Source organism: Ascaphus truei, chromosome 3 (genome assembly GCF_040206685.1).
Source record: "Ascaphus truei isolate aAscTru1 chromosome 3, aAscTru1.hap1, whole genome shotgun sequence".
NCBI classification, from domain to species: domain Eukaryota; kingdom Metazoa; phylum Chordata; class Amphibia; order Anura; family Ascaphidae; genus Ascaphus; species Ascaphus truei.
Genome location: NC_134485.1, coordinates 421949914 through 421972518, shown reverse-complemented (window position 1 = coordinate 421972518; position 22605 = coordinate 421949914). Strand labels below are relative to the sequence as shown.

The 22605-nt window shown below is 44.0% G+C and overlaps 1 protein-coding gene across 1 annotated transcript; it reads right to left on the bottom strand.

Annotated features, from left to right (window-relative positions):
* Window positions 1-1091: 1091 nt before the first annotated feature.
* LOC142490825 (olfactory receptor 52D1-like) lies at window positions 1092-2039 on the bottom strand. Its single transcript, XM_075593247.1, has one exon. The coding sequence runs from the start codon at window positions 2037-2039 to the stop codon at window positions 1092-1094; it is 948 nt and encodes a 315-aa protein (XP_075449362.1).
* Between the last annotated feature and the right edge of the window lie 20566 nt (window positions 2040-22605).

The window sequence follows — 22605 nt, the reverse complement described above, 5'->3', positions numbered from 1 at the left end:
ATGCATCTAAAGGTAAGAAAAATATTGAATGTATGTAAATGTATTTTTTCAGGTTTCTTCTTTTTTTCTTTCTATGTTTTTCATTGCCCATTGACGGATAATGTTTTACTCTGTACCGTTTTAGGGTTTTAAATTCATTAATTGTTTTGTTGGCTAGTGTTTAAAATTATTTAATTGATTGGTTGGCTTGTACTTTTAATTATTTAATTGGTTGGCTAGTGCTTTTATTTATTGAATTGGGGTGTTGCGGATATTGTATGGGATTCATGCTGGGGTTAATGGATATCAGCTCTGAAGACTCCCTGCATCAATCCAATGCAGAAAAAAAGCATTTTTTTTTCTAAGTCCCGTCTCACAGCTTCTCAGAAGGTTCATCCTTATACCACCTTCATGCCAACTTTTTCTGGCATGAGGATATGGGGAGAAACTCGCCATTCTAGAGCCACGATAGGCCTCTATAACCTATTCATGGCTACTAGAATTGCACGAGTTTCAGAACCTGCCGGTAAGTGGCTTATCACCGCTCACTCTGATTTTTTTTTGAAGACTCAAAATGTTGGCGATTCAGTCTTTTATCGTCCACTTATCGACGCTTACAGAATCATGGTAGGCATTTTGGCCGATAAGTGCTCGATAAGTGGCTTATGGATACTTACAGCATAGGCTCCATAGACATATTTTTACATTTCTTGATTATTTGTGAATATTATATTGAGTTGCATTATATTGTAATATTCTGGATATTTATTGATTTCAACATACTGTAGTTTGTTAAAATACCATTATATGCTCCGAGTATTAGGCAGGAGGCAGGGTTTAAATTGAAAGGTAGTACCTGAGATATAGATGTCACTGCCAACTGAACAATAGCTACCTGCAGAGCAGACAGGAAGCAGGACCATTAGAAGGAGGTGTGAAATATAGGAACATTTTAGATAGAAATGATACATGAGGGGGCATATGACATAGTGGCAACCCATCAGCCCAGTGTCTACTGCATCCATAGATATAAATATATTTAGTAGTTCTACTCTGGCCATGTTGGTCTGAATACACTTTTAAAAATCAGAGTGCCCATACATTTTTTGTATTCATACTCTGTGCTGTAATGGGTTTGAATGCAGGAACTGAGCTATCTTCACTCTTATTTCCTTCATTTTCAGCCCATAGATAAGAGGATTCAGTAGTGGTGGCACCACAACGAACTGCACTGATATGACTATCCTCAGTTCATATGGTAATGTGGTAGATTTAAACCGTTGGAGGAGTATCTCACAAAGTGCACCCATAGCAAACATGATGAGAGTTATCAGATGAGGAGTGCAGGTCTGCAAGGCTTTGGCTCTGGTGTCTTCTGAGGCTTTGATGCACACTCTCAGAATCTGTATATAAGAGACTAATATCAGCACTGGTATCAACACAAGCAGTATTACAGTGAGGAAGAGGCCATAGATATTGTTCACTGCTGTATTAATGCAGGAGAGTTTTACTATAGACCAGTTGTCACAGTAGATCTTCTCTATGACTGAGCCACACAGAGGAAGCCTAATTGTCAATATAAAGTGTATGGTAAATACTAAAATAGCATACAACCAGGCTGCAGCAACCAGTTTGAAAACTGTGGTTAAGGACATAATGCTGTTATATCTTAGAGGGTTACAGATACATACATAGCGATCAAACGCCATAACTGCTAATATGGTTAGTTCACATACCATATTAGTATGAATGCAAAACACTTGAGTCAAGCAGCCAATGTAAGAAACTGTTTGGATTTCTGAAAGTAGATTGGCAATTAGACTGGGGAAGAAAGCAGTGCTGCCGTAGAGTCCATTTATACACAGCGCACAAATGAAGATATACATCGGCTCTTGCAAACCTCTGTGTAACGCTACTACAGTGATCACTGCACCATTGGAAAGGATAATCATCACATAGCCAACCAAAGCTATGATACTGTACAGATATTTTACTGCTGTCATTTCCCCAAAGCCAATCATTCTGAGCATGGAAGGATGCGGGAACGTGGAATTTTCCATTGTTATTGCTCTCTGGGATTTCGGCTCCTATAAAAGGAAAAGAAAACATGGAAATTAGTCTTTTGGTTCCCACTAAAATCACATAATGTTTAATGTTTCATGTTGCCAATATATCTAAAAACGGGTTTTCTTTGATGGCACTTTAATGCAGTGTATTTTAAAAAGAAAATGAATGACTCTTTTGGAGTATACATGGTGTTATACAGATGTAGCAGACGTTAGTGCTCCGGCTGGGGAGTAGCAGCATGACACACAATGCTCCAGGGCGAGCAGACACTATTATATTTGGATTACGCATGAATGACAGGGGTGTGGTTAATGTGAAATGTCACTCCCTGATGTGCGTCAGTGTGTTCAATAACATCTGCTACACCTGTATCTCTTGGATCTTTCTTGTGAGGTCCATAAATCAGAAACAAATACACATCCCGAAACACATTTTTATTGAAGGAAAGGAAAAATATCAAAAGATACAAAAAATACAAGAAAAACATTAAAATGAGAAACACAATGCATGAGAAACCTCAGTACAGAGTACAGACCGGAAAGGTCGAGACGTTTGCATGGGACCTGCACACGAATAAACCTATAGATGACCCATGGGGAGGTAATACTGCATTGCTCTATATAGAAGTGATGACATTTGAACTATAAGTCTTACATATCTGGGACTTTTTTTAATATTGCAAATCTACAAAGTGATTTGATGCAAGTGGACTATGGGGCTTTTATAGTGTATGCCAAAATGGGGGGAGCTGCCAAAGCACAAGCTAAGTGCTAAAAAAACTAATGGTTTATACCCTCCAACAAATTGTGGCTCAAGACGATAAAAACAGGGATCGCTACATAACCTTTTCCTTATTGCACGCTTCCACGTATAAGGAGGTGGCGAAAATTTGTAAAAATCATAGTTTTCCATAAAATACTGATAAATTTGAACAACTGTTGCCATCTTATCTTCCGTTGGATTAATCGCGGCCCATATCAAATACGCGTAACTTCTGTCGGGTTTTTGGAAAACGGGCTGCACTTGAACGCTCATGGCGGGCGGCGGGTCTCTGCAGAATAGTGTAACTGAAACTGAAACTGGTCTTTGTCTTTCTTTAATATGAAATTCCTAAATTGATACATTTTTGCAACCTCTTCCTTCAGTCTCAAGGCCAAGTCCACGGCCAAGGCACACGGTGGTACAGTATCTTTTTTTCAACGAAAAACACCTGCAAGTCGACACATTACTGAAGCGCATGCGCATCACAATTCATGAATAACTGCCATCTGGCGGACACGCGAATAATTGCAACCTATTAAATCTGAAGCCTTATCAATAAACGCATCAACCGCGCGTCAAGCCGTGGCTGAGAACGCAAAATGAATGCGGCATGCTCCGGGTGCAGTGCGTCGCATTCCAGGAAAAAGCCAGGGAAAACCCGGCGATGTGTTAGACTCAGATGCGCCGCAGCAGTAGCTGTTGTCAGCAGCGATACCGGATATCCGAGCACAACCTCAAGAATATTCAGAACTCTGTTTGCTATGCATGTGTTCTCTATCCACATCTTCCTCTTTTCCACGAGGTAGCTTGATGTTATAGTTCTAAACTAGGAAGTGCGTTTATAATTTTCAGTGCCTTTTTGCACATTATATATATATACATATATATCTATTCCTTTGAGGGGTTGTGTTGTTATAACATCTTTACACCCCCATACCATCATTGGACATAGTCGGTCATGGATTCGGAACTAGAACGAGGTAGCTTGACATTTGCCTTTTTTTTCCACAGACTGATATATTTGGGGTGTTTCCGCTGGACTATGACCTACCCTTGTCTGACCTTGGGACAGGTGACATGTGTAAATAATTATTAAAACTAAAAGGGAACTTCGTTTTTTATTTAAAACCAAAATTGTTCCCAATAAAATTAATTAAGATGAATTAGTTGTTTACCCTGATAGTAGTTTACAGACATACCCCACATTAACGTACGCAATGGGACCGGAGCATGTATGTAAAGCGAAAATGTACTTAAAGTGAAGCACTATCTTTCCCCCACTTATCGATGCATGTACTGTACTGCAATCGTCATATACGTGCATAACTGATGTAAATAACGCATGTGTAACAGGCTCTATAGCCTCCCCGCTTGCGCACAGCTTCTGTACAGGTAAGGAGCCGGTATTGCTGTTCAGGACGTGCTGACAGGCGCATGCGTGAGCTGCCGTTTGTCTATTGAGCGAGATGAACTTACTCGCGAGTGTACTTAAAGTGAGTGTACATAAACCGGGGAATGCCTGTATATTTTTTAATTTTAATGTTGTATTGTATGTCTTTATTTATATAGCGCCATTAATGTACATAGCGCTTCACAGTAGTAATACATGTGGTAATCAAATAAATAACAGAGCATGGGAATAAGTGCTTTAGACATAAAAGTAACATTAAGGAAGAGGAGTCCCTGCCCCGAGGAGCTTAGAGTCTAATTGGTAGGTAGGGAGAACGTACAGAGACAGTAGGAGGGAGTTCTGGTAAGTGCGTCTGCAGGGGGCAAAGCTTTATGTATCATGTGTTCAGAATATCCACAGTGCTATTCATATGCTTCTTTAAGCAAGTATGTCTTAAGGTGGGTCTTAAAGGTGGATAGAGAGGGTGCTAGTCGGGTATTTAGGGGAAGGGCATTCCAGAGGTGTGGGACAGTCAGTGAAAAGGGTTTAAAGCGGGAGAGGGCTTTAGATACAAAGGGGGTAGAAAGAAGACATCCTTGAGAAGAACGCAAACGTCTGGATGGTGCATAACGAGAAATTAGGGCTGAGATGTACAGTAAGGAGGGGCAGAAGAGTGTAAAGCTTTAAAAGTGAGGAAAATAATGGAGTGTGAGATGCGGGATTTGATCGGAAGCCAGGAGAAGGATTTCATGAGGGGAGTTACTGAGACAGATCTAGGAAAGAGTAGAGTGATTCTGGCAGCAGCATTTAGGATAGATTGTAGGGGAGACAGGTGAGAGGCAGGAAGGCCGGACAGCAGGAGGTTACAGTAATCAAGACGGGAGAGAATGAGGGCCTCAGTCAGAGTTTTAGCAGTCGTGCAACAGAGGAAAGGGCGTACCTTTGTTATATTGCGGAGGAAAAAGTGACAGGTTTTAGAAATGTTTTGAATGTGAGAGGCGAATGTGAGAGAGGAGTCGAGTGTGACCCCTAGGCAGCGTGCTTGGGCTACTGGGTGAATGATCATAGTTCCAACAGTAATGTAGAAGGAGGTAGTAGGGCCAGGTTTGGGAGGAAGTATGAGGAGCTCTGTTTTAGCCATGTTGAGTTTAAGGCGGTGGAGGGCCATCCAGGATGATATAGCAGAGAGACATTCAGAAACTTTGGTTTGTACAGCAGATGTAAGGTTGGGTATTGAAAAGTATATTTGTGTGTCGTCAGCTTACAGCCGCGGTCCCTTTTATTCTCCATCTCCGAATTTTTTCGGGGATTTTTTCCGAATGCCACGCACTTCAACGCACTTCACCACGTTCATGCCGGATTCTGACCGCATTCATACCACATTCATGTTGCATTCACACCCGCGGTTGATGCGCGGTTGATGTGTTTATTGATAATGGTTTGGATTTGTTAGGAATGTGAACACACAGCGCCTCAGGCGGAGCTCACGGCTCTCTCCTTACACTGCTCAGACCCTTCCACTACAACCACGCAAGCCCCCTTCAGCTTCATCACTTACCCCTCGGAATGGTGGGACGCTCCACGAGGTTCTTCCTCCACACTCTGCGCCGCAGCCGTCGGCATGGAATCGCCGTCCCGTGCGCACTTGCGCAGCCCACGTTGCTTCCTCTCATGCACACATTGGAGTTACAGTGCACACACAAAAGCCCTTGAACTTATCCTCACTCAGGCTCCGCCCCAAACACCGCATGGTTACAATCTGGCTCTTGCTGAGCGTCCAGGGAAACGTGGTGTGTGTGGTGCTCAAATTTGGGCAGGTATCTTCATAAGACATATAACATATTGAGACCATTTGATATGGTGGTCCGGTGATGATGGAGTGTCCCTCAATTAAACGCAATAAACTGCATAATTACTGTAGGGGAAGTGACTGGTGGAGTCAGTTGAGACAACCACAGGGATGTACACAATAATCACCCAAACAGTAAGGAACAATGTCCATGAGCAGCAGGATTTAAATAAGGCACATTGGCACTTTACCTGCTCCAGGGGGCACTCTCAGGATCTATAGCGTGCAGTCCATCCGTGAGTAGATACAGGAAAGCAGTGGATGTAGATAGAGCACAGCTGTGCTCTATCTACATCCACTGCTTTCTTGCTGAGTGTCACCTGAGCTCTAAGAACAGCATCCAATGCACTGAAGCTCCCTGGGCTCCTCCAGGCACGCCCCCTCTCCTGGTTGGCTGTTCCAGCTTTATATACCCTCTCTGTTCTGTGCTTCCTTGCTCGTCATAGTTTTTGTATGGGTGTTTCACAGTGCTTGTTCTTTGTTTCTCTCGGTTTTGACGCGGCTTGGCAGACTAACCCCTTTGGCTCTCGACTTCGAATTGTTCCTGTTTACGTACCTTCTGGCTTCCTTCGACCATGGCACTCATCTCGATCCCTCCATACGTCTCTGTGACAGAGTGAAGTCAACTCCTATCAGTTACGCCTGGGAGACATATGTCTGAGTGCTTCATCCAGCACTCATAAGGGTTAACTCAGGGGGAAGTCAGGAAGTAACCTGACACCTGAGAGCCAGAAAGGTAGAAAAGGATCTTGTTACTAGCAGTAGCTGTCTCTCTCAGACAAGAGCACATGGATACATCTATCTGCTGCTAGCCAGAAGGATACAACACACTACTTACTGCAGCCAAGTAAGATTTGTTTCATTTGGTTTCATGACTGCTTAAAAGACTATGCAGGTTTGGTTATGGTTTAGCCAGCCAGCCTGCTAGATAGGTCTGCTGTGTTAGTCAGTTTTTCTCCCATCATGGAGCAGAATTTATTTTGTTAAAGGAACAGTGTACCTGCATGTATGTTGCTGGGGAGAAATAAAGCCACTGAACGTTTTCATTTATCCTGAAACTGCACGTGTGGACTGTTCCCTGACCTCGGCTACAGGCCGTCCTGCCACAGTCTCCTACCCCTGATCTCGGCAATGGCAATGACCATTCTTCTGGGAAAACAATATCGGCAAGTATTCTCGCAATACACCCCATCTGGCCTGGCACCATCTAATACCACAACCCGGACACGTCCCTCGCTCTGTCGGTGTGTGTATTCATACCTGCCACCTCAGTTCTAGGGATAGGTCTGGTCTGCGGGCTACTCCAGCGTAACATTATGACGAGCCCACAAGACGCAGACCAGGCCGAACTGAGGCAAGCAATCTCTACGCTGATACAGCAAAACCAGGCCATGGCCGATCAGATTGTGGCCCTAACACACCAAATGGCTAAACTTTCAGCTCTGGTACCGGAAGCACCTGTTCCTCTTTCTCCTCCACAGGCTGCAGAACCAGTCAGACCTAGCAGTCAGGACGTGAAGATACCGTCTCCCAATCCGTACGCTGGCAACCCGCAGGAGTGCAGAGGTTTCCTTAACCAGTGCGAGGTTCAATTTGAAATGGCACCCCTTCACTATGACACCGAGCCGGAAGAAGGTAGCCTACGTGTACAACCTACTGACGGGCAGCGCGCTGGCATGGGCCTCGCCAGTCTGGGAGTTGGGCCCAGACCTGACACAAGACTACCTAGCCTTCAAGGGTAAGTTCCGACAAGTCTTTGATTCCCCTGCACGCCGGGAGATGGCATCTGTTTCCCTCCTCCAGATAACTCAGGGGCGAAGATCGGTAACACAGTATGCAGTGGAATGTCGCACGCTTGCCGCCGAGACGAACTGGGGACAAGAGCCGCTCATCTCCGTCTTCTGGCAAGGTCTCTCGGAGTCCATCAAGGATGAGCTTGCTCAGCAACCCAGCCAGACCAATTGGAGGCGCTCACCGACTTGGCCGTAAGCATTGATCAACGCATCCAGGTACGACGCTCGTAGCGTCAGCATGCCCGGCCACTAACCTTCCAAGCACCATTTCCCAACTCTCCTCTGGTTTCTAGACCGCCTCCTTCGCAGCAGCTGGCACTGGAGCCTCCCGAGCCAATGCAATTAGGGGTGCAACAGATCCGGAATCCACTACGACAACACCGCTACGCCGGCGGACTCTGTTTCTACTGTGGATCCCCTGAACATCTGGTCCGTGCATGCCCTTTGCATCCGGGAAATGGGAACACTCAGTGAGTATGGAGGGGCTCTCACTGGGTGTTATCTCTTCTCGTCCCCTCCCCAAGGAGGCACTGCCTAAGAAACTTACGATTCCTATCTCTCTCGCAGGCGCTGAGTTTCGCACATCTACTGCTGCCTTTATCGACTCTGGTGCTGGAGGAAACTTTGTAGACCTTGATTTTGCCAAACAGAACCGGATACCTTTGGTGAAGAAGGCCCAACCTATTGCCTTGGTTGGGATTGACTGTCGTTTGCTGTCTCCAGCCTTAATCTGGCTACACACCGTACCTCTCCTCCTATCTACCTACTCCCACAGCGAGACCCTGGTCCTTGATGCCATCCAGGCCCCAGGTACGCCAGTAACCCTCGGCCTACCTTGGTTGCAGAAGAACAACCCTCCAATTGACTGGGTATCACCTACCCCCATCACCTGGAAACCGAGGTCAGGGAAGTCTCCCAAACTCTTGGCTAATACAATGACTCAGGACTCCATTCTTCCCCCGGTGTATCACCCTTTCCGCGAGGTCTTTAACAAGGTCCGCTCAGAACAATTGCCTCCTCATTGGTCCTACGATTGCCCCATCGATTTGGTCCCAGGAAACACCTTGCCCAAGTCCAAGACTTACCCATTGTCGATACCTGAGTCTCAAGCCATGGAGGACTACATCCTCCAGTTCCCCGGCGGGAGCAGGGTTCTTCTTCGTGAAGAAAAAGGATGGTACTCTGAGGCCATGTATTGATTACCGGGGCTTGAACGGTATCACCATCAAGAACCGCTATCCTCTCCCCTTGATCACGGAACTCTTCGATAAACTGCGTGGGGCTAAGATATTTTCCAAATTGGATCTCCGTGGGGCTTACAACTTGGTCCGCATCAGGCAGGGCGACGAGTGGAAGACGGCCTTCAACACCCACTGTGAGCATTACGAGTACCTCGTCATGCCTTTTGGTTTATGTAACGCCCCGGCTGTCTTTCAGGACTTTATTAATGACGTATTTCGGGAGGTGCTCAACATCTTTGTTATTGTCTATTTAGATGACATTTTGACCTTCTCCAAAAATCTCCAGGATCACATTCGTCACACCTCGTACGTCCTCTCACGTCTCCTTAAACTTCACCTGTACGCCAAACTAGAGAAGTGTACCTTCCATCAACGCTCTACCCAATTTCTGGGCTACATTATTTCGGACGAAGGCTTTTTGATGGATCCAGGTAACCTCCAGGCAGTTACGGAATGGCCCAGACCAGAGACTCTCAAGGCTATCCAGCGCTTTTTAGGATTTGCAAACTACTATCGGAAGTTCATTCGCAATTTCTTCACTCTAGTGGCCCCCATCACGGCTTTGACTAGGAAAGGGGCTGACCCTTCTGCCTGGTCCGCCGAAGCTATCTCCGCCTTCCAGGCCCTTAAAGAGGCATTCGTCACGGCACCGATCCTGCACCACCCCAACAAGGATCTTCCCTTTATCATATAAGTTGACGCATCGGACTGCCGTGCAGGGGCTGTAGTAACACAGAGGGACTCGCCCCAGGATAAACTTCACCCTTGTGCGTATTTCTCCAAGAAATTTTCCGCCGCTGAGAGGAATTACGATGTCGGCAACAGAGAGTTATTGGCCATTAAAATGGCATTACAAAAGTGGAGACATCTGTTGGAAGGGTCAAGGGAGCATTTTATATTTTAACGGACCACAAAAATTTACTTTATATCAAAGGAGCACGTCGCCTCGGTCCTCGACAAGCTCGCTGGGCACTCTTTTTTTCTCTCTTCAACTATCACCTATCCTATATCCCGGGAACAAAGAACGTGAAGGCAGATGAGTTGTCCAGACCATACTCCTCGGAAGACAGGCCTGAGGCAACTTTGGAACCTATCCTACCACACGAAAGAATTTTGGCTACTTCCACCTTCAAATCGCTAGACAAGATCAAAAGGGACCAGCAACAGATCCCTTCAAACACGGCGATCCCCTCTAACAGGCTCTTTGTCTTGCCCAGATTCATTCCAGAGGTCCTAGATTGTGGACGCTCTTCTAAACCCACAGGTCACCCGGGCTTCAGAAGGACGTTAGACTTAATTCGTCTGAACTTTTTGTGGCCCAGTATGTCTAAAGACATTGCGGAATACACTCGCGCTTTTCCTGTATGCGCCCAGAACAAGACACTTCCACAGAGACCTCAGGGACTTCTCCTCCCATTGCCAGTGCCTGCTCGTCCATGGTCCCATATCTCCATGGATTTCATAGTCGACCTCCCTAGGTCTAGGGGCTTCAACACCATTTTAGTTGTCGTAGACAGGTTTTCGAAGATGGCCCACTTCATCCCCCTCAAGAGACTGCCCTCCTCTCCCGCCCTAGCAGACATTTTCTCCGGGCATATCTTTAGGATCCATGGCATTCCGTCTTCCATTGTCTCTGACAGAGATCCCAGTTCGTCTCCAAGTTCTGGAGGACCATCACTAAAAGACTGGGAATTGTCTCTTCCTTCTCCTCTGCATACCACCCCCAGTCCAATGGACAGACAAAGAGAACTAACCAGTCGCTGGAGAAATACCTCAGATGTTTCATCTCCGATTCCCAGGACGATTGGTCCCAACTCCTCCCGTGGGCAGAGTACGTGGTCAATTCGGCCCGAAGTTAATCCACCGAGAATCTCCATTTTTTGTCAATTATGGGTTTCACCCTCCCTGCCTACCCATTTCCATTCTGGCTTCTGGGATACCGGCGGTAGACGAACGGATTTCCACTCTCCAAGACATTTGGTCCAAGGTACAAAAGTCTCTCCACAAGGCTGCTGATACTGCTAGACTTCAGGCCAATCGCCACCGTCGGCCGGCACCCAACTACAAGCCAGGGGATTTAGTATGGCTCTCGTCAAGAAACATCCGCTTGAGAGTCCCTTCCCCTAAACTGGCTCCTAGGTTTTTGGGACCCTTTCCCGTCGTGGAGCAGATTAACCCAGTGGCGTTTCGCCTTAAACTACCACCCTCCATGAGGATCCCAGATGTTTTTCATGCCTCGCTATTAAAACCCTACATTGCCAATCGTTTCTTTCCTAAACAGACCAGCAAGCCAGATCCAGTCACGGTACTCAATAACGAGGAATATGAGGTACAATCCTTACTGGACTCCCGCATTTCCAGGGGGAAGCTACAGTTTTTGGTCCACTGGAGGGGTTACGGACCCGAGGAGAGGTCTTGGGTTCCGCTAAAAGACATCCATGCGCCCAGCCTCCTGAAGACTTTTATGAGGAAATTTCCGGACAAGCCGTTCTTGGATCGTCCTGAGGCCGATCCTGAAGAGGGGGGTACTGTTAGGAATGTGAGCACACAGCGCCTCAGGCGTAGCTCACGGCTCTCTCCTTACACTGCTCAGACCCTTCCACTACAACCACGCAAGCCCCCTTCAGCTTCATCACTTACCCCTCGGAATGGTGGGACGCTCCACGAGGTTCTTCCTCCACACTCTGCGCCGCAGCCGTCGGCGTGGAATCGCCATCCCACGCGCACTTGCGCACCCCACGTTGCTTCCTCTCATGCACACGTTGGACTTACAGTGCACACACAAAAGCCCTTGAACTTATCCCCACTCAGGCTTCGCCCCCAAACACCGTATGGTTACAATCTGGCTCTTGCTGAGTGTCACCTGAGCTCTAAGAAAAGCATCCAATGCACTGAAGCTCCCTGGGCTCCTCCAGGCACGCCCCTTCTCCTGGTTGGCTGTTCCAGCTTTTTATACCCTCTCTGTTCTGTGCTTCCTCGCTCGTCATAGTTTTTGTATGGGTGTTTCACAGTGCTTGTTCTTTGTTTCTCTCGGTTTTGACGCGGCTTGGCAGACTACCCCCTTTGGCTCTCGACTTCAGATTGTTCCTGTTTACGTACCTTCTGGCTCCCTTCGACCACAGCACTCATCTCGATCCCTCCATACGTCTCCTACCCCTGATCTCGGCAACGGCAACTACCATTCTTCTGGGAAAACGGTATCGGCAAAAATTCTCGCAATACACCCCATCTGGCCTGGCACCATCTAATTCCACAACCCGGACACGTCCCTCGCTCTGTCGGTGTGTGTATTCATACCTGCCACCTCAGTTCTAGGGACGGTCTGGTCTGCGGGCTACTCCGGCGTAACAGGATTTAATTGGTTGCATATGGGACTGGCAGTTGCTTGGCGCCAGCTGATTGGCAAAGTCTATGGTGAGTAATGTTGCCGTATTTTATTCTGTTTTTGAAATATCAATATCAATGCACAGTCAAGCGATTCTCCTGGAAGCAATATCATAGGCGGAGCAGCTTCTACAGTAGATACTGAACAATTGGTGGAACCCTAGGCGCATGCGCATTGGAACCTTCTTGAAACGCATATGTGTGTCATCACATCAACAGTAGGCGCATACGCATGTGAACAGGAGATGCCCCCCGAGAAAATTATTGGTGGGACTGACTGTGGGAACTTCTTTAGGGGATTGACTGATCATTACAGTAAAACTTTTACTTTTTTTTTTTCCTCAGAAAAGAAAACTTTGTCATCTCATGTGGAAAACGACAAATGGAGGAATTTCAATGGATAATATCGCTTTGTGTTACAATGCCTGCACATTGCTGATTCTGATTTAAAAAAACACATACCGGAGTCAACAGTTTAGTTGCCGTTGTTATTGATTAGGATAGATTACTGTAACTGAGAGCTTCATAGAAAACTTGAAACAATATGCTGTTGTTTTCAGACCGTATACAATACTTTTTTATATATACAGTACTGTATAATAAACCCGAAAAATAAACGTATGCATTTATTCTACATGTATTCCAGTACATATGTGTATTCTATACCCGTACAGCATGTATTGTTTTAATACTCTTGTGATGTACTGTACAGTGCTGAGCATGCCTACAGTATACTGGACAGTATGCCTGGACAGTACTGTACAGTATGTTCTAGAAACACTGTATTTTGTTACAGTATAAAAGGAGACAATGGAACAATTTAAAACAAATCAACATTTTCTTTTATTGGTGGAGTAAGTAGTGTACAAAAACATTTATTTACAAATACAATTTAAAAACATTTTAAGTGTACAGCACTTCAAAATATTAACAGGTGTATGGTTTATTGCTAGTGAAAACATTTATGTACAGAAAGTCAAAACATTTACAGTAGCATGGTGTACAGAACAGTCAGTTAGGCCTGCACAACTCCAGCCCTCGAGGGTCGCAAACAGCCCCGGTTTTAAGGATAACCTTGAAAATTGGGACTGTTTGCGGCCCTCAGGGACTGGAATTGTACAGTAAGTAAAAACATTTCTTTATTAATACAAGTTAAAACACGCAACATCTCCTTTATTAAAGTACAGGAAGTCAAAACATGTAAAGCACAACAGTATGGTGAAGATGGGCTGTAGATTTCCGGGAGAGCGGCGGCAGCGTCGTGGACAAGTAGTGGAGAAGATGGGATGTAGGTTTCCGGGAGTGCGGCGGCAGAGTCGTCGAAGCGTAGTCGAGGAATTGGCCTGCGGGTTCGATGGGTTGGCTGACATTTCTTTTGCCTTGAGTGTACATCACCGAATTTCTTCATGACATAATAAGGCTTACATGTATTAAAACCCTTAGCCTTTGGGGTTAGCAGAAGGTTTTCTTTATTAGCATTAGCCTGTCGCTTTGAGAATAGTAGTAACAGGCGGTTCACTGCAATCGCAGGGGCATAAAAATAGAAGTCCTCATGCAATGATTAAAAGGTTGTTTATTAGGTGCATTGGCACAAAATATTCCGCTACATAGAAACTCTGACACGTTTCGTCCGCAGGTAGGGACTTTGTCAAAGGCATAATGAGTTTTTGGAACGATGCAAAAAATATATTGACCATATTGCGACTGTGTTGCCCTTTGTGATCGCGCGTAATGGGCAAGCATCAGGGAGGTAGTATGGTATAGTACTGTACTGTAGTATTGTAAGTACAGTATGATACAGGTAAGTATAGCACAGATTTTTTTTCCCTGAGAGCAGCACTAGCCATCTGGTTACAAAGTATTTAACAGTAGTCACAGTATACAGTAGTTCCAGTATATAATTTTTTGACAGTACTAACTGCATACTGTAGTCCAATATGGAGTAGCTATACAGTACACAATGTCATCATATGCACCTAACTGCTCAATTGAGAAAATGGAGCAAGCGAGAGAATACAAGACGTTCAAGGAGTTTAGAGGCAAAAAGCAGGAGGGAGACAGGTCGATAGTTAGAAAGACAGGTAGGGTCAAGATTGCTGTTTTTGAGTAATGGTATGACTGTTGCATGTTTGAAGGAGAATGGAAAGGTTCCAGAGCAGAGGGAGGAGTTAAAAATGTGTGTGAGCATAGGGATTATAGAAGGAGCAAGAGTTTTAGGAGATGGGAGGGAATGGGGGCAAGAGGGCAAGAGGTAGAGGGAGAAGAGGCGATCAACAGTGACACATCCTCCTCTGAGATAGTGGAAAAAGAGTCAAGGAATGCAGGAAGAGAGTTAGGAAGAGGTGTAGGATGGTTAGGAAGAAACAGAGGGGATGTTCTGACGTATGGATTATACCTTTTCCTTAAAATAGTCAGCAAAATTCTGAGCGGAGATGGAGGAAGGAGAGGCAGCTGAGGGTGGTTTGAGTAGAGTATCAAAGATAGAGAACAGTCGGTGTGGGTTAGACTTGTGCATGTTGATTAGTGAAGAAAAGTAGGCTTGTTTAGCTTGCAAGAGGGCAGAGTTGAAACAGGATAGCATAAATTTGTAGTGAAGGAAGTCTGTGAGAGTATGAGATTTCCTCCAGAGGCGTTCAGAGGAACGAGTGGAGGAACACAGCATGCACATGTGGGAATTTTGCCAGGGTCTAGGGTTAGAAGGGCGAGCACGGCAGAGAGAAAGCGTGGCATGTAGATCAAAAGAGGTGGACAACGCAGAGTTTTAGTTCCTGACCAGGTTGTCAGGGTCTGTAGCAGAGCTGAGAGAGGGGAGCGTAAAGGGGACGCAAAGTCAGGTAAGTGAATAGAGCGCAGGTTTCTGCAGAACCGGGGGGGTAGATGGAGGTGGAGAAGGGGAGAAGAGATAGAGAGAATGAGATGAGGTGATGGTCAGAGAGAGGAAAAGGGGAAATTGAGAAATCAGAGAGAGAGAAGTTTTTAGTGAAAACCAGGTCTAAGTAGTGGCCATCCTTGTGGGTGCTTGGTACAGTCCACTGTTGAAGGCCAAAAGAAGAGGTTAGAGAAAGAAAGCGGGAAGCCCAAGGGAGAGAGGGGTCATCAATGTGGCAATTGAAGTCCCCAACGAGAGGAACAGGGGAGTCTGAGGAGAGAAAAAAGAGAACCAGGATTCAATGTGAGAGAGAAGGCAGAAGGCGGATGAGTAGAGGTAGGTGGGCGATAGATGACCGCCACATGGACAGGGAGAGGAGAGACGATCTGGACAGTGTGAGCCTCAAAGGAGGGAAAAGCAAGAGATGGAGGAATAGGAAGGGTTCGGTAACAGCAGAGAGAGGAGAGCAGGAGCCCCACGTCTCCACCCCTGCCATCAGGGCGTGGAGTGTGGGAGAAGGAAAGGCCACCATAAGAGAGGGCAGCTTCCAGAGCAGAGTCAGACTGAGTAAGCCAGGTCTCAGTTATAGCAAATAGGAGCAGACAGTGAGAGAGAAAATTTCATGTACAGAGAGGAACTAGTTAGAAAGGGAGCGAGCATTCCAAAGGGCACAGGAGAAAGGGAGAGAGGAGGGAGGTTGGAGGGGTTGACACCAGAGGGAGTAGAGGTTGCAATTGGCAGATGAGGACGAGCACTTGCAGGAATAAGGCAGAGACCAGGATTGGGAGAGATATCCCCAGAAGCAAGGAGGAGAATCATGGATAGAAAGAGAATGTGTGAGGATGATTTGTATGGATGTGCTTTATTTCTGGGGATATAGCTGTGTGGTGTCAGAAGGAGCAGGTAAGAAAGGAGTTCATGTGAACAGAGAAGTGATGAAGGAAGGAGAGATGGAGATATATGAATAGAGTTAGAGACATACTGAGGCTGGTAAAAAGAAGTGCATAATTTGAGAAGAAGTAAAGTCACAGCAAATATAAATGGTAAAGGTAGCATCACAGCAGTAATGATGCAGTCTGGTATAGATGATATCCTCCTTTCCAGCATAGTTCAAATGCAGGAATCAGGGCCAGTTGGGGGTGTCCACTTCTTCACTTCTTTTGAACTTCCTTTTAAACTTCAGTTGTACAGTAGTCCTGCCACTTATAAAGGGCCACTTGTACATGAGCTGCAGGCAGCATTAGGCTGTTCTATCTGGGTTTATATGGGCCTAAGATTGTTGCAGTTGCATACAGTATACTAACATACACACAGCAAAGAGTTGAAGCAGACAGGATTCAGATATGGGAAATTACCTAAGATTGTTTCAGTTGCATATACTAACATACACACAGCAAAGAGTTGAGGCAGACAGGATTCAGATATGGGATATTACCTGAGGAGAGAAGATGATTTTGTTAGGGTAAGGGGTCCTTCCTTTGAAACTTCAATTGTTCAGTAGTCCTGTCACTTATAATGGGCCACTTGGACTTCGGCTGCAGGCCTTGGAATGTTTGTAAAGTTCTCAAAAATCCTCATCTTACGGTTACATAGTTAGATAGCAGATGAGGTTGAAAAAAAGACTTCCGTCCATCAAGTTCATCCTACTGTATAAGGTTGCTCTTTTCTGATGTACTGTAAGTCACATGTACAGTATACTGAATATTATAAACAACAACTAGACCTAGAAGTACTAGTTTGCCCCCTGCACTATTCTTTGCTTATATGACGTCCAGTAGCTGTGTGGCTTTACTCATCCTTACAAGCTCAAGTACATTGATCTGTAAAATGGGATTTGAAGCTTCAATGTCACTTGGCAAAATATTAAATTATTAAATTATTCACATATTAAAGCTTTACACTCTTCTGCCCCTCCTCACATCTCAGCCCTAATTTCTCGCTTTGCACCATCCCGACTCTTGCATTCTTCTCAAGGGGGTACCCTTTGTATATAAAGCCCTATCCCACATTAGACCTTTCACACTGACTGCCCCACACCTCTGGAATACCCTTCCCCTCAATACCCGACTAGCACCCTCTCTATCCACCTTTAAGACCCACCTTAAAGTTGCAGTTCAGTCTTTTTTTTTTAATTAATTTTTTACTTCAATAGTTTCATGTGGGCAATCTCTAATTACCTACAGAACTGTATAGCTGCCAGTCAATTCGTTCTCCATGTATTGATCAGCAAAATTTGGCAAGATCTTTGGCATATGTTTTTCTTCTGCTTCTGTCACTCAGTGGAAGCTCATGAATATTCATGAGCACTCCTGCACTGACATGTGCAAGAGGGAGGGAAGGGCTGACAAAAGGGGTGTGCCAGGGCTTGTGACAGGACATGAAAGGGGAGTGCCTTAGCAAATGGTTGTTAAAATAGAAGACAAGAAAATTGGTCTTTCAAAGTTGTTTTTTTAAAAACAGAAAATGCTAAAAGTATTTTTTCTTACTTCAGAAGTGATTTATTAAATAAAACACACATGCAGGATATTGACTGAACTTCAGATTTAAGACACACTTGCTTAAAGAAACATATGAATATCACTGTGGATAATCCTGGACACATGATACATAAAGCTTGGCCTCCTGCAGACGCACATACTAGAATTCTCTCCTACTGTCTCTATACGTTCCCCTACTTACCAATTAGATTGTAAGCTCCTCGGAGCAGGGACTTCTCTTCCATAATGTTACTCTTATGTCTGAAGCACTTATTCCCATGACCGGTTATTTATATTATTTGCTCTTTATATGATTACAACATGTATTACTACTGTGAAGCGCTATGTACATTTATGGTGCCATATAAATAAAGACATTAAATACAATACAATATTAGACTTGCAACAAAGTGAAAGAACTTAACTATGTGACAATTTCTGTACCATCTCTAACTGTTGTTTCATATTATTAAATCAACGAATAAGCAGTATTGAAGTGACCAGGGCAGAGCTATAATAAAGTGCTGTATGTGGCCAGGGTGACAGCACAAGGTAGAAAGTTACAAAAAACACTCCAGAAAACATGATTACTGTAACATCCACTAGTGCCCAGCATGTCAGACTTTGGGGAGGATGAAGGGAGACAATGGTCATAATCAAATCTGGCACTCTAGTATAAAGGTTTTTAATGTATCAACATTTTAATCCCAATTAGAGACCTTTACCTTTTATTACCTTAGGGTTCAAGATGAAAAAAGCAAAGTACAGGCAATTTGTACAACACAGTTAAACCTATCACATGATCACTGTTTAAATTAAAACACCCTTTTCATTGCAAGAAGCATGCAATACACACACACACCTACCAACTAATTTCAGGTCAACAATGTGATGTGATCTAGTCCTGGCTTTGTGATCCCATATAAACCTTGCTCTTGTGGAGTACAGTAGGTACTTTAGTACCAGAGAGTAACAAACGGGAGTCAAATAACAGAAAACTAGTTGCTGCTGTTTTTGGAGCTCTATCGTAACTGTGAGTATACTGCAGAGCAATGTCAAACTCGACAAAAAAAAACCCTGACCCAGAGAGCTCACGCTCTAAGTGGCCCAGATGTAGCAAGACTTACAATACTGTGCTTGGTGCCATGGATGAACAAACAGAAGTCTGCAGTGTCGGGGACATCAATAGGGCTGTTTGGGTCTGAATGGGAACCCTTGCAGCGTTAATTCTTTGGTGCCCCTTTTATAGTGACAGTAGGAGAAAGTGTATATGCTGGGCCTGTGAATGAGGGTTCAGTAAGTGCCTCTGAGTGTGGGGGACAGAACACATAAAACCAGACTATTAAAATGCTTCATGCAGATACATTTTGGTCCACCAATGATGGATTTTTAACATGATTGTGTCCCTTTGGCTGCTACTGGATGTGTGCTGTTCTGAGTTGACCGAGTATATAATTGGTGTGTATTATTTCATGTGAGTGTATATGTGTATATGTGTATACATTGGATAAAGTTTGTTTAAAGTGGTGATTGTGCTGTGTCTGGGAAAGCTGTTACCATGTTTTTGAAAGATATATGCAATAGTTTTGCTTAGAAAGCAGATAGGGAGAAGGGCTCCCTGCAATAAATTAATCTTTCTTTAAGTAGAAAAAAGAAAGTGGACCAATTACCCTGTCAATAAAAAACGTAATGAAACTCTGGGACTGTAAATTAAAAAATGGTGGTACTTTGTGGTGAATATTAGATGTCTCCCTCCTATCCCTGTCAGTTCCTGGTGTAACAGTAACAGTTAAACAACAAGCCATGATTTTATCATTTGCAGCACAGTCTATTTATAACAGCTTTTCTTCTGCATCAGATGCCAGGTTTCTGCTGCCTAGAGATCTGTGAATCTTCCCCATTCCTTCAGAGAATCAGACATTATTGACAGGGGGATATACTGTAGTACTGTAGGTTGAGACTTGGCAATTCTTTGCAAATTAGCATATTAAACTAAATGAGAGTGCATGTTGATTTATTGCTGTTAAATCGCTTGCAAACTCTTACCTTTATCTTTAACTGTTCCTGTAATATCTTTATATTTAATGTACAGAATATCCCTGTTATACCTAATATTATGCAATGCCTTTATATATAATGTATACCCCTGTTTACCTAATGTAACCATGTATTTGTAACCATGTATCTGTCATCATAACTGTGCCCAGGACATACTAACAACGAGAGATAACTCTCAATGTATTACTTCCTAGTAAAACATTTTATAAATAAAATAAAATAAATGACTCAGCTCCAGCTTTTCTCGCTACTTAAATAGCGCATGGTTTGCGACCTCATTGAAACGTTCTCTAGTATTATCATCAAAACGACTATAAGGAGAAACATCTCAGCATTTTGTTCTTAACATAACATCCAAGTACTGATACAGATACCAATATGATACAATAGGAAACATTGTAACTTTGTCATGTTTTTGTATCAAATTGATTTGAAAAGAATATTGCCAACAAGTGACCTGTTTCTTCTATTAAAGACACTACATCCCAAACATACTGTATCAATCTAATTTTTGTTCTACTAAGAACTGCACCTTTAAAGCCCCAGTCTTACTTACAGAAGCAATATATATAGGACTTGCAATTACTGTAGATAGTTTGAGGCCCCACTGACAGTAAAGTATAAAGTTAAAGTATGCTCACTTACTGATACTGCAAATGCTCACTTCAGAATAACAAGTGCAGAGTAGTCCAGCTGTTCTCCTTGTAATATATTTCTATTATGGGGTTTTATACCATTACAGCCATATCCCTACTGCTGTATTGTGTGGGCCAATCAGAACTTGTTAATAAATTGAATTTTAATGATTTCTGTTTATCTTAAAAAAGTGCCCTCTTTTGGGAATCAGGTACAGTGGGAATAAGAATCTCTGTACAGAGCAGAAGTAGCAGAATCTGTGGAAATAAAATGAGAATTAAGTGCTACATGTTATCTTTGGTTACCTTGTGCAGCCCTGAGTAATCAGATATTTATTTTGACACCCGTGCCAGGCTTTTTGTGGGTATCGGGGGTGGGAAAAGGGGGTATTTGGCCCTTGGTGGGTGTGTGCCCCCACATACTGTAAAACCATGATTTAATTTTTTACACACACAATTAATACCCCAGGCAGTGCGGGTCCCCGGTTGTCCCGATGGGTGTCCACAGGTCCTACAGTGCACAACGGGTGTCTAGGGGCCTTCGGGTGATCTCCGCTAGGCTCCATTGGCCTCCAGGTGGTGCCCGGGGGTCCACAATGCATAGTGGTACATCATACCCATATAATATAGGTCTGACATGCCACTATAGCACTCAATGGGCACCTAATCAAAATACATTAATACACAAAAGACACAATAATAAAACATACAAAAACAACTAAACACCCCAATTCAATACATTAAAACAATAGCCAACAAATGCAATTAATACAAGCACTAACCAACACAACAAAAAATTAATTCAACCATTTACCAACAAAGCAATTAATTAATAAAACAACTCGGCTAACCAACGAGGAATTAATTCAACCATTAACCAAAAAAGCAATTAATTAATAAAACAACCTGGCACCACAACCATTAAAATCATTACCCAACACAAGACATCATTAATAAAAAAAGAAAATCAATCGCCAAATTTTTTTAAATTAATGCAGCAAAATGACAAACAATTACATCCACATAATAAACACCCATAGAAAAAATCACACGCAATACAAAGCAAGCAGTTCAAAACAAATTATTGACCTAATAATGTATTGACCTGTACCCTAAAGTGGTACAGATTAATACATAATCAGTCAATGTGCAATGAAAAAATGACCAAATAAAAAATTACATCGAAAAAAACTGTAAAAAAAATACATTTACATACATTCAATATTTTACTTACCTTTAGAAGCGTTGGCCCTCCGACTCTTGGGGAATCAGGAAGCTCACATACCGCGAAGGCCTGAAACTGCATCCGATGCCACCTGCCATGAAGATCCGGATCAGATACCCCAATTCATCTTTCTTTTCAATCCGCTTCTTCTATCTTCTTCTGTAATTATTTCTTCATTTTCTATATCTTCTTTCTTCAACTGTCAATCCAAAAACCCAATGGTAGATCCTAACACAATGTTATCTCGTCGGCTTCTTGGGCTCAAATGAGGCGTCACGGCTTTAATATGGCCGTTGACACCACATTTGGGCGGTACATGGTTCAACAACCATCTGATTGACTGTTAAAACCATGTGCCCTTTTTTTTTTTAAATTACGTAATTTAAGAGGAATGATGCCAGCCAATCAGAAAGGAGGTGCGTCATTTCCCTATAACATGATGTCACAAAATCCAAGATGGCCGGCGTCACATGATATTTCAGCCAACCAGATCGTGGGAACTAATTCCAGGGTACACTGTGGGGCCTGCAGACACCTATGAGGACGACAGGGGACCCCGGCCTGGGGTATTAATCCTGTGTATAAAATAATAAATCCTGGTTTTATGGGGGCACAGGGGAGGGTGTTGTACTGGTGCTTACTAAATATTTTTACATTTAAATTGTAGTCCTGGTGTAGATGAGCAGGGGGTCTCCAGAGCTGAATCGCGTTGGTTTCATGTCCGGGGACCCCCTGCTTCCTGAGATACAGGCCCCGTTATGGGGTGCCGGTATCCCTCTGTTTGTTTACAATCCACTTGGATTTTAACATGGCGGTGATACCGGCACCCCATACCAGGGCCTGTATCTTGGGAAGTAGGGGTCCCCGATGCTGAAA